This window comes from Aythya marila, assembly GCF_965140915.1.
Source record: "Aythya marila genome assembly, chromosome: 5".
NCBI lineage: Eukaryota > Metazoa > Chordata > Aves > Anseriformes > Anatidae > Aythya > Aythya marila.
This window is the reverse complement of record NC_139046.1, coordinates 23,121,312-23,133,580: the sequence shown is the minus strand read 5'-3', so window position 1 is coordinate 23,133,580 and position 12,269 is coordinate 23,121,312. Positions and strand designations below refer to the sequence as shown.

Genomic DNA, 12,269 nt, shown 5'->3' with positions numbered 1-12,269 from the left:
TCCCTTTTTTAGGGAAAAGCAAAAGTATGAGCTACTTCTATAAAGTTTTAGACTATCATTCATGCAACAAAGACAAACAAAAATGGGGTTTTGAGCATATATATTTAGCTCAATTAACTGCTGGAAACACAAACATACAATGACAACTGAGCATCTACCAAACGTGGACAATCTATTGTGACCAACAGCACGGAAAGACCAGGGAGACTGCCAGGATTCCTCTTAAAGATGAATGTTGCACACTCCATGGAAAAAGAAAAATCTCTCTGTAGCAAGTCTTTACAGTTACTAGACCCACACTGCTGCAATTTCATGTAGAATTGGCGAGGCCGGTTTATACCAGCGACCATTTATGTTATGTGAGAACACCAATTAATCTAGCATTCATTTGTCAAACAATCACCTTGTTACATACACACAGAATCTACGCAACTGATACTCTGGTTATGCACAGGTTCTTCTTTAAAAACATCCACAGCAACAGTTGTGAGGGTTGAGAAGCCTGCTTTTCATGATGTGCTGCCTGGAAACCCCAGCTCAGACCAAGGTCCCCCCATTTATTTGTACAGTTAGAAGCACATAGTTCCTGTCCTTAGAAACTTATTTGTATACAGCTTCTTCATTAAGCTGCCAATACAGATCTTTTGTGCAAACAAAAGCTTAATGGGTATCTACAGAGCACACTTCTAATTGGTGGTACGTCTGCAGAACAGGAAGAAGCATGCAACAACTAAACTACAGGTCCACATTGAATTTAGGCAGGAGTATCCGTACAGGCGCGTAACAGTGCAAAAGCATTTGCAATTCTGATAAACAGGCTCCCAGTGTGCACGTTAATTTGTCTTCCATATACAGACATATCTGAGCAGCATTTCTTCAGCATGGATCTGCAACAACTTGAGATCAAGTGGCACCAACACTGGAGTGCTCAGAAGTAAATCTTGAGATCTTGGACAAGTTAAAAACAAACAAACAAAAACTAACCCATGAAATAAATAGAAAATACACTCCCCAAACAATAACTCTGATCTTTGAAGTGTTATTTCAAATGACAAAAGGTTTAAAACTTAGGATTAGTTAACTGTTTAAGCCAGAAAGCAGTGTCTATTAACATTCTGTTCCACAGCAGAAGCTTTTGTTAAGGCTGATAGGACGACCTACACCAGCGGTACAAACCCACACCGCTACAGAGCTCTGAGTTCCAGTCTCAAAGGCAGCACCACTTCAAAGGCTGAAGCCACTTGCACATTATCATTTTTCAGACTTTTGTAAACATGCAGGAAATTCCACAGTTATCATCTTAATTGATGTAATCAGAGGACCATTTCTCTTCTAGGAAAATAAAGACAAGTTACCTAGTATTCATTTTGTGTGTCTGAAAACCTAAATAGGGATCAAGAACCAAGCTAGTTGCTAGGTCATCGTTTTCACACAGTTCCTTGGCAGACATTCCAGAGGAAGGCACATAACGACTTTGACCCTCAAATCCTGAAGCACCGCTACCTGCAAACGAGAAAGCATAAAGCAGATATCATTTATGGAACGTTCTAAAACTCAGCTACAGGGGGGTGAATGAGAAGCAACTGCAGGTTGCAGGTTAAAAAAAACACACAAAATAAAACAGAAACAACAACAGAAACCACCCTGAAGATAATAGAATTTCTGAAGAAGCAAAAGCACAGTTAAATTTCTCACTCTTGCTTTTGCTGGTTAATATAGCTGACAGCAAGAATATTTTAGAATATATTTTATGTGTGTCTTTTATTTTGGTTTCCTGCTCTCTCCACCTCCCCAAATGCAAGCAACTCTCCAGAGTAAGCAACCCAATCATACCCAACTCTATTCAGGTCTATAGGTGTGACAAAGCCGTGAAAGTTTAAACCAGATTGTCCTAAAACCCGAATCAAGGGTTTACTCCAACTTTATATTTTGTTCTTCACCCCAAGTCAACAGCAAAAAATAAAAATCCATGGTCCTTAAAACGGCTTCATAGCTATTATTGATACACGTAACCTCCCTGAAAACAGGGATTACTTCTACATGCACATTCACTAAGAGTTGGGCTCATAACTCAAATGTGATCTTATCTACTTCCAATCACACTAGGTCTCAGCTAGTGCCCATCATGTATGTAAATTCTGAACTGGTTATGTGCAAAATACAATTACTTAACTTTTAAACTGATCTGAAGAGATCCATATTCCTGAAATTAGTTACTACATCCAACACATACAAACCTACTTCATACTGCTGGTGAGAGCTTCATGCTGAGTGCATACCTCCTTTGCGAATTAAGATCTGACAGAAGCTGACTTACAAATTGAAGGAAGAGCCACAAAGAACAATAAACTGCACAAATGTGTACGTACATCTGTTTGATCTTCTCTCGACTCCATTTTTGCCAGTCTTCGGATTCTCCTTTCCTGTATGCTGCAGTTTGGTCTGATTCTGTGCGTGGTCATTAGACGACTTGCTTCCACTTCTCCTGCCATTCACCACCATGTTCTTGGATTCTCCCAGCCACTTCATTCCCCCAGACAGCCTGACCCAGTTGCATTTAGTCTCTTTTCAAAAGGCTCGGAGAAGTGGATGAATAATTTCAGTTCCGATTCCTACTGGAAGAAAAAAGATAATCATAATTAGAACTTCCTGGGAGACCTGTTTCCAAGACACAACTTTTAAAACCAACAAAAAAAAAAGTGAGCTGTATTTGCATTAGGAAGAATGAAAAGTAGTTGATTAGCACCGGTACGGGAAACTGTCACAAATACAGACATCCATGGGTGAACTTCTGTCCTACAACTTACTACCACATCTGGAAGCAAAGACAGAATCCTAAAGCCGATAAATTAAAGGCAACATCTATACAGTGAGAGACACACCCCCTATGTAATTATACTGAGACACACACAAATACACAGCTATGTGACTCCACAAATGTCACATACAAAGTGTCTGACTCTAAAATGTCACTTTTACATATACCCCCAATTAAGATTGGATTTCCTAATAAATGTAACGTAACCTGCTTTGAGCTCTACAGCTACAAATGACATTATACAAACATCCCCTAAAAAGCAGTGAAGACGACAGTGAGATATTAAAAAACACAGAAAGCTGGCAGCATTTTTGGAACGGAGGGGGGAGGAAGATGTTACAACCTCCTTGGAGAATTAGGGTTCAAAAAATCTTCAGTGATGATCTAGAGGACCTGGGCAGCTATTTTAGTTACTGGTCCAGGTAACAAAACCAACCAACTAACCACCCACCCCACCAACCAACACAGCACATTGCTGGCCCATTGAGCCAGCTGTGTTACGTGGGGTCACAAGCGGAGCATTAAACGTACAGCATAGGAACAGGCAGCACAGCACACGCTAGTTTTCGCCTGCAGGCTGGATACCTTTTGCATAAATAATTATCATACAAGAAAGCTACTAATGCTTTTGTACATGGCTGTGTCTATAACTGTCCATAACTTGCAAGGAAAAAAAGCCTAACGGTGATCTGCACAATTTTACAATTGCATTTATGCATTTGATCCATTTACTTGGTTTAAAGTCATTCTCCTCTTTGCAGTTTTGGCACAAAGAAATTGTGCCTTTTTTATTATTAACAAAACTCCAACAGCATTAGTGCTCAAGCTGTCTACGCTCAGCACATGTTATCAGGGAACAACCCCACTTAAATCCAGCGGAAGAAATTCATCAGAAACTACCAGACGTTTTGAAACAGCATCTTGTGTAGGAGCTCTGCTTTTCATCAGCCAAGGCTGGCAAAATACTGGACTTCTGCTGGGCACCGATGTGTTCAGGCTCCTTAAAGCCGCAGCAGTATTTATGGCCAGATCATAAGTAACTACAAGTTACTTAAAAGATTCAGAAACACGAGCCATTAGACAGTGGAGACTTAACAGCTGCATTGCCTCCAACGTCTCACTAGAGCCACCACCCGGAGGTTTACAGGTTTTAGGAGCTTTCACAACTTGTCACAGGACAGGAATATTATTGACCAAGTGCAATGGGAGTAGACCGAGGACAAAGCAGCCAAGCTATTGCCTCAATGTGGAGAGGAAAATAAGAGGAGTTCAGTGGATGAGGAATTTTCTTGCTGCCAGTGACAGAAGGGGTTGGCTTTTACCTGAAGATAAATATATACGCACAGATACGTTAGCAAGGAAAATAAAACTTCTTGCCACCCCAACTTCTTCTGGAATACAGCCGCTCTGGGAAGATCTACCTGATAAAACAACCCTTACCTTTCACTCTCTCCGCTCCTCAATCCACTGATTGAACAGGTCTGCATATGCCACTTAAATCCTGGTGCTCTGTGTTAGTAGCCATGGTAATAAAGAGCATTAAACCAAACTGCTACAGACTTCTACCAAACTCAAGCTCGGTCTTTGTGACCAGGAGCAAGCCCTGGCACGGCAGAGCGCTGCAGCTAGGGAGCCGCAGGCAACCCAAGAGCAGCACGAAGCCACCCGCACACCAATACTGGCACGAGGCAGCAGCTGACTGGCAGCTACCAAGTATGGGAGCTGCACTCGAGCTAGGAAAAAAAAGTGGCTGCTGCATGGAGAAGGAAACCCACTTCTGAAGATGATGCAAGGCTTTAGGAGGGCGGCTGCTATCTGCAGCAAGACGCTTCTGTCTAAACACGAGGTGGCAAAGGGAAGTACGACAGCAAGGTAAGAAGGACCACGGCTACAGAAGAGCACTCACACCACACTGAGCATTAGGAAAAATAAATATTTGCTTCTGCTGCAGAACGTATTTACAGAGGTGACACCAAAAGTCTCCCCCGCAGCAAAACCAGCGAGTAACTCAGTGAAGCCCAGCAAAAATCCTCACGAAAACCCGTTCTTTGTTTGAGCCCAGCAGCCGGGTGAGCAAGGAAACTTCTGTCTCCACTGACTGCTGCCTCTTATTTTCCAACGCTGGCCAAACGAAGAGCTTCAGGCACCCCAGCATGCGTCTGCTGCCCCTGCTCCCCTTCCACCAACACACAGATGCTGCTTTCAGGAGATGGCACCAACAGAGGCTCCTTCACAGCGAGCATCACGGCTCCTTATGCCCAGAGAGAACCGAGCGAGAGATGCCCCACTGATCACCACCGGGAGACCCTCTAACAGCCTCAGACATGACTTGCTTGCCCCGTCAGGCTCACACCGACTGACAGGCCCTTTAGGGATAAAGGGAGAAGAGGAAGAGAGGAAATCCACCTCCCTGCTCAAGCAAACAGCTCTGCCTGGAGCCCACCTGCACCTCCACACTCCTGCAGTCCTGGGGAAGGGCTCTGCCACCGAATGTCTCACCCCGCGCACAGCTCACCTACCGGATGGATTTACCCATGCTTTTACAGCCCCCAGCAAAATCACAGCTTCCAAGCAACACTAATTCGATGGAAACATCCCCACTGTTTTAACCCTTTACCCCTCCTCCTACTACTTCTTGTAACTCTGCTGCTTTTTACACTCCTCCTGCTGTAGCTTTACTATTTCCCCAAGCTTCGAAACGCAGCTCAGCTGTGCCTCTCATGGAGCACTTCAGTGCTTCACTGAAACTGGGCTTTCAAAACAGAACCCCACTTTCCTTCACCTGATGTGCAGTCTCTTGAACCTGTCAACACATTTCCCAAGCATTATTTTGTTTCAGCCCCACCGGGAAGCACCTGAAGCACACTCACCCTGCCACTGCTCAGCAGGCCCTCCCGAAGGCAGCTGCTGCCACAAGTGTTTCTGAGGCTGACTAACGAGAACCCTTCTGATTTGTATTGCATATGAAAGGCTTTGTACAGTAGTAAACGTAGTAAAGTCTCCATGCATTTGAGTAAAATAGTTCTGTGACTGTTAAAATAGACTTCAAAGGCTAGCTGATCCTCCCGAGCTCCAGTCTGTGCTATCTATGCAGTCAGTAACGGCTTGTTGGGAGGGAAAAGAGAAAAACCACAGCTGCACGAAATCAACCAATCACTAAACCCTACACCATACAAACGTATAGATCAGCGACCCTAAAGAATTCAGCTATCATTTACTTTAGTCTTCCATAACACAGCTTTGGCATATAAATCCTTATTATTTAAAGGACAGGGACAGTTTTGAGCAGAAACAGGGGATCTGGTCCACCAGGTTCCCAAACAGGCAGGGTCATCCTCCCCTCCAGTGCACAGGCAGGCAGGGTAAGCGCTGGTCCCTGACCCAGTCATTTTGTAATTTAATTACAGCTGCAAAAAGCCTTCCTCAAGAGGACAGCAGCTAAAGTACATGCAGGCTGCAAACAAAAATACCCACTGAGCACATCTCCTGCTTCTCCGGACAAATGAGTGAGAGCAAGAGAGGGGGGACGTTCCCTTGCTGGGAGCTCTAGAAGAGGAGCAGACCTCTGCATTCAGGAGGCAGAGCCAGAGCACGCAGTCAGTTTCTCTGTGGGATCCCCAGGCTGTAGATGGTTTCGCTGCGACCGCCTCACCTGGGCAACAGAAGATGAGCACTACTCAAAGCATTCAGGTTGGGGGGATATGAGAGAAAGCCTCTGGGCAAAAGCTGAGCTGAATAAAAACCTCCCGTAGCTTCAAGTCATTCTTACAGCTTTCCTACACCTGATTTCTGTTACTACCTTTGAGGCCAGCAGCTCTCTGTGCCTCCCCTTCTGCTGGCTCACAAAGGGCCCAGCGTCACTTCCAACGGGAGCGCAGTGCCATACGTGACACCACGACCTGCTGTTACGGGTAATAAGCCAAAGCAGATCTGGCCACGGAGCAGAGGTCTCTGCAACCACAGAAGGCCCCAAAAGAAGCAGAGATTTGGTTTATGTCCCACAAATCTCTGGAGCCCAAGCCGTATCTTACAGAAAGCTCAGGCGGTCCCAAAGCACCTCAGGGATCCAGGAGCTGAGGCTGCAGCTCCTCAGGGGTGTCACAAGCACCCAGGCAGCAGCTTCTGCAACCCTGCTGCTGCGGTGCTGCCTTTGGCCACCTGATCCCACACCCCCTTTAGACTTTGCTTGCCCCTGGCATGGAGCTGTTCAGCAAATTAAAACACAAGGAGAACATTTGCTTTTCCTGTAGCATTTCAACTAGTTAGTTCTCACAACTGGCTCAGGGCAGCACGGGACGTGGCTCAGACATGGCACTGGAGGCTCCAGGACCACGGTAAAACTCACTCAGGACGACTCAAACACTTGGAGAGCTGCAGCTCCGGGCTGCAGGTTCGTGACAGGACATGGATTCAAAACTGACCCCAAACTGGGCTCCAGTCCCTCCCCAACAGCTCTGTCTACACGTTCCACCTTCTCCTGTGCCCGTTCACAGCCACAAGATTTTTGCCTACCAGTTTGGAAACTAATCCAGTTACAAGGTGGGCACAGAAGGAACAGCGTGCCAGTATGAAGAGGCAGAGAGGGAACGAACGGACAGCAGGGCTTGAGCAGCTCCTGCTCCTTCTCTCCCCTCACCTCTGCCACCACGGTGCCCCTTTGGGGCGAACCTGAGTGAAGCTCAGTCTGCAGCAAGCCAACACCAAGCACCCTGAAGGGCTCCACATCGTTAACCCAGCAGGCAGGAGCAGGTCCCTTCTGCTGGCTGAATGAGCTCAACACATTCAGCCAAGGCCGCAGTGGGCACGAGCTGGCTGCCACGAGCACTTCACAGCAGCCTAACAGCAGCACTACAGCTGAGCAGGGACCGGCAAAGCCCCAACTCCAGCAGCGAGCAGCTCGCAGGACACGAGGACGGTGTGGGGAGGCAGCAAGATGCTCTCCGGGAAGCGGTGAGCAGCACTCAGCTCGTTCTGCTCCCAAATCCTTCTCCGAGCTGCCCGAACCCAGCGTTGGGTTCGCTGCTCAGCCCGGGAGCACCCTACCTGCCGCCCGCTGCGCCGGGGCCGCTGCTCCCCGCGAGGAGCACACTGGGAGCTGTAGTCCTGCCGCGGGGCAGCGCCAGCGGGGCCAGAGGGAGCTGCAGGAGCCGCGCTGGTGCTGCCAGCAGGTGCAGGCACCTCCGCCGCACGGCCACCAAACGGGCAGCACTGATGCCGGGCTTTGAGCGGGTCTTATCGTCCAGCTCGGCCGGGCGTAACGCGGAGCTGTTTGTGTGTTTCTGCCGGGCTCCAGAAACACAACAGCACAAAGGTAAACAAAAAAAATATCTTATTTTTCGACCAAGGGAACCTGATGTGCTTACTCGATCTGACTGAAATCTTTCCAAGTTCCTCACACGGTGCCACTTCAGTGCCTTAAGCCTTCCTTTATGCAAAGGAAAAGTTCCTTTTAAACGAAAGCAGCAAAGGATGCTTCAGCGGCAGGCCTCCCGAGCAGGGCCACGGCTTCGTACCGATTGATACTTCTCTAACAAGCGTTAGCCTCGTCGATTAAAGGCTCCCACCGCTCTGGGGTTCCCACCCCCGGCCACCCCCTGCGCGCTGTCCCGTGCTGCATGCCCGCAGCCCCGTGCCGCAGCCCCTCCCATTGTCCGTGCCGCGGCCGCACGGGGTCCCCGCTCCGCCTTTCCCGGCGAGTGCCGCCGGCTCCGCGGCGGGCTCGGGAGCGGCAGGGCCCGGCCCCAAACGGCCCCCCCGGCCCGGAGGGTGCCCGGCCAGGAGGCTGCGGGCCGGGGAGGGCCGAGGAGGGCCGGGAGCCGCTCCCCGTTCCCCTGCTGCCCCCTAGGGCCCGGCCCCGCCTGCGGCCGCCCCCCGGCCCCCAGCGGCCCCGCAGCGCCACGCCAGGCCCCCCCTAACCCCACAGCCCCCCTAACCCCGCGGTCACCCCCTCAACCCCACGCACCCCTAACCCCGCACCCCCCCCTTAACCCCACCACTCCCCTCTTAGCCCCTCCTTAACCCCAGCGACCCCATTAACCCCCTCCTTAACCCCACACCCCCCCCTAACCCCACACCTCCTACCCCAACCCCACAGCCCCCCCTTAACCCCACAGGCCCCCTCTTAGCCCCGCCCTGAACCCCAGTCCCCCCGTAAGCACCCCCTTAACCCCACAGCCCCCACACCTAACCCCAGCCCCCCTTAACCCTAAACCTCCCTAACCCCACACCCCTCCCCTTAACCCCACAGCCCCCCCTCACCCCCACACCCCTCCCTTACCCTCCCTATACCCCCCCCTTACCCCCCCATCCCCCAAACCCACAGCTCCCCCCTCACCCCCCACACCCCCCCCTTCACCCCACACCCCATACTCCACCCCACACCCCCCTCACCCCACAGCTTCCCCCCCAAACCCCACAGCCCACAGCTCCCCCCCCCAGCCCCCTGCTCGCAGGGCCCCGGGGGTCGCCGGCCGCCATCTCGCCCCCCCCCCCCCCTTCCCCGTCACTCACCTCCCGGCCGCCCGCCGCGCTGGGGTGCCCCCGCCGCCGGTGCTGCCCCAGCCTCCGCCGGGGGGAAAAAATGAATCATCAAAAGGGAAAAGAGCGAGAAAGGACGGGGGGGAGGAAAAAAAAAAAAAAAAAAAAAAAAAAAAGGAGGAAGGTGGGGGAGAAAAAGAGGAGAGCCGGCGAGAAAGGAGGAGGGGGAGGAAGAAAAAAAATCAGGAGGAGAAAAAAAAAAAAAAGCGGCGATAATGGTAAAAAAATAATTCCGAGTGGGGGGAGGAAAAAAATGGCGGATTAAAATCCAAGATGGCGGCGCCGAGGGGCGAGCGATGCAGGGGGGAGGCGATGGCGAGAGCCGCCGCCGGATCCTTCCGCCGGCCCCCGCGAAAAAGAGTCCCCCGGGCTCCCTCACGGAGCCCCCGCGGGGCGGCGGCGAGGCCGGGCCGCCGCCGCTCCCCCCTGCTGTCGCTTCTCCTTCTCTCCGCGGGGAGCCCTCTCTCCACCGCTCCGGCGGTCGAGGCGAGCCGCGGCGCTGCGAAGTTTTCCTTCTTCTTCTTTCCGCCGCGCAGCCCGCGACCTCCTCGCCCCGGCCGGGAGACGCCGCCTGCCCGTGTGGTGCCGGCGGCGGAGGGACACCGCGGCCGCCTTGCGCCTGGCGGAAGGATACGGCGCTCGAAATAAACCTCGCCTTCTCTTCAACCTGCGCCGCCTCTTCCTCCTCCTCCTCTTTCTCCTCCTCTCCCTCACGCCGCCATCCAGCGAGCCCCCGGAGGAGGCTCGGCGCGGCTCGCAGCCCCCATGGCGGCGCCGTGCAGGCAGCGCAGGGATTTGTTGAGGGAGGGCGGAGGGGGGGGTAGGAAACGAGGTCTGGGGCGGCCCGGCCGTGTGAGGAAAGAAGTCCCGGCGGAGGGATCCCTCCGCGCGGGCTGCCCTTTAAATGCGAGGCGTCCCCTCAGTGTGGGGCTGGGTCGGGCAGAGCCGGGGTCGGGTGGGGATCGCACTGAGCCCCCTGTGTTTGAACGCTTCTTCCCCAGCCCTGAGGGCTCGGAGGAGGCTGTGCGGGGGATAATCCGCCCTGTCCCGCTTGAGGCAGCCCCTTCGTGGAGCATCGGACACCTGCTTCCCTCTTCCGCGTCCTCGCAGGGCCATTTAAAAATGGCCCCGGCGGGGAGGCGGCGGCCGCCGGGCTGCTGAGGGGCCGGGGGCGGTGTGGGGGCGCCCCCCGGCAGGAACAAAAGGCGCCTTTGCGCCGGGGAAAAACCGCAGCGGGGACACCTCGGGACCTCCCGCCAGCAGAAAGCGTGTTTCTATTCAGTGCTCGATTAAATATATGCAAGGGGAAACGCGGTGCTGCCAACCATTGTCCCCTTGCAGGAGGTGGAAAAGTCAAATGTTTTCTGCTCGAAGTTGAGAAGTTTTGTTACATCCTTAAAGTACTGAGTTGTCCTTTGTGTTTCTTGACGTATGATACACCCGTTGCGGTTCTTGTTCTCCAATGTGTTTTATTTTTATAAGTTTACCAGAAGCCTTTTAGGCTGAGTTCATTGTAAGGTGCCATCAACGCTTGTGGAGAAGGAGCAGATTCACCACATGGCGACTTTCCACAGCTATTTGCCAGGAATATCAATTCCTCGGTTGTCTTCTGGTATTATCCTTAGTAGGGAACTAAAGATTTTAAATAAAATGTAATTTCACATTAGAACTGGTGTTAATTGTTCTTTAATTATCCAAGCGATACAATATCTGGGAATGGCGTGTATTCCAACAAAACAAATTTTAAATACATTGATTTTACTGCAGTAACAAGAAATGACTTCTGAAGCTGAGATTTGGGCTGAGTTGTTAAACTAGATTAGCACAGATTTTTACACCTGAATTATAAACCCCTGGAATATTTACTTCAGGTCAGAATCGGCTGTTAACAAGGCCACAAGCAGTGCCACTGATAGTATTAGTAACAATATTTGAATATTGTTTTATAGACGCATCAGCTTGTTTGGTGTGTTTACGGGAATGACTACAGCCATCTCCTGAGTTCAGATATTGCCGGACGGGAAGATGCCAGCTTTGGTCCTGGTGGCGACAAGGGTTTGCCATAGCTCCAGCAGTGGGTGTAGCTGCAGCAGGGCACACAAAAAAACTTATTTACTATGGACTCCAGCCAGTGATCTGACAACAACACCCTGGCTGAATCCGAAAGGATGCTTTTTCAGAATACATTTATCTAAAACTTGCTTCTTCTGCTCTTCAGGTAGCAATTACAAAAGTTAAAGAAAAAAAAAAAAAAGACACTTTTCCATTAGATTATTTTTCCCCCTATTTTTTATCATTTTCCCATTGTAGTTCTTTCATTTTATTACACAAAATACTGGCACTGAAATAAGGAAGTCGGGTGGTCAAAGCCTGAGAGCATACCTTACTAAGTTTACTATGTTAAATGATTTTGACTGCAATTTTTATTTTTTTTTTCTGAAAAACCATAGATATGTGGTGACTAACTCTAAATAAATGTAATTTCAGAAATTTATTCTGAAAAACCCATCAATAGTTTCAGTGTTGATTTCACTTCCTAAATTAATGCTACCGTAATAGGCTTAATCCTCACCAGAATGTGAAGGGACTCAAATCTAAAACTTGTATTGTTTTCTTACTAATTATCAAAGGACTGTGACAAAGGCATTATTTTTTGCAGGAGTAAAAATTTCTTTCAGTTACGTTACTCAATATTTCAGTCACATGGCAATTTTGTGACTTCTGCTTGATAATTTTCTCCTGATAACAGAGGACTGAAAGATTTAGAGCATATGCCAGGCAACAGATGAGTTTATTTCAGTGTGCATTGGCAAGAATTGGTATTTTTTATTTCCCAAAGTAGTATTCCTAAATTGTTACTGTTATAAAATTTAAAAGGAACTGCATTTGCTCTTTGCTGATTCTGTAGATCGTC

The 12,269-nt window shown here is 49.9% G+C and overlaps 1 protein-coding gene across 4 annotated transcripts in view; it reads right to left on the bottom strand.

Moving 5' to 3' along the window:
• The window catches only part of KMT5B (lysine methyltransferase 5B), a 29,178-nt gene extending 19,000 nt beyond the window's left edge, over positions 1-10,178 (bottom strand). Inside the window, exons 1-3 of one of the 4 annotated variants that reach the window (XM_082761533.1) lie at positions 9,329-10,178; positions 2,370-2,615; positions 1,356-1,503 (exon numbers count right to left, since the gene is read on the bottom strand). In XM_082761533.1, coding sequence (XP_082617659.1) covers positions 1,356-1,503; positions 2,370-2,529 — 308 coding nt within the window. In that variant the 5' untranslated portion in view covers positions 2,530-2,615; positions 9,329-10,178. Of the gene's footprint in view, positions 1-1,355; positions 1,504-2,369; positions 2,616-8,181; positions 8,336-9,328 lie in introns of those variants that run through there. The other 3 variants (XM_082761534.1, XM_082761535.1, XM_082761536.1) reach the window with 3 other exon arrangements.
• Positions 10,179-12,269: the final 2,091 nt, after the last annotated feature.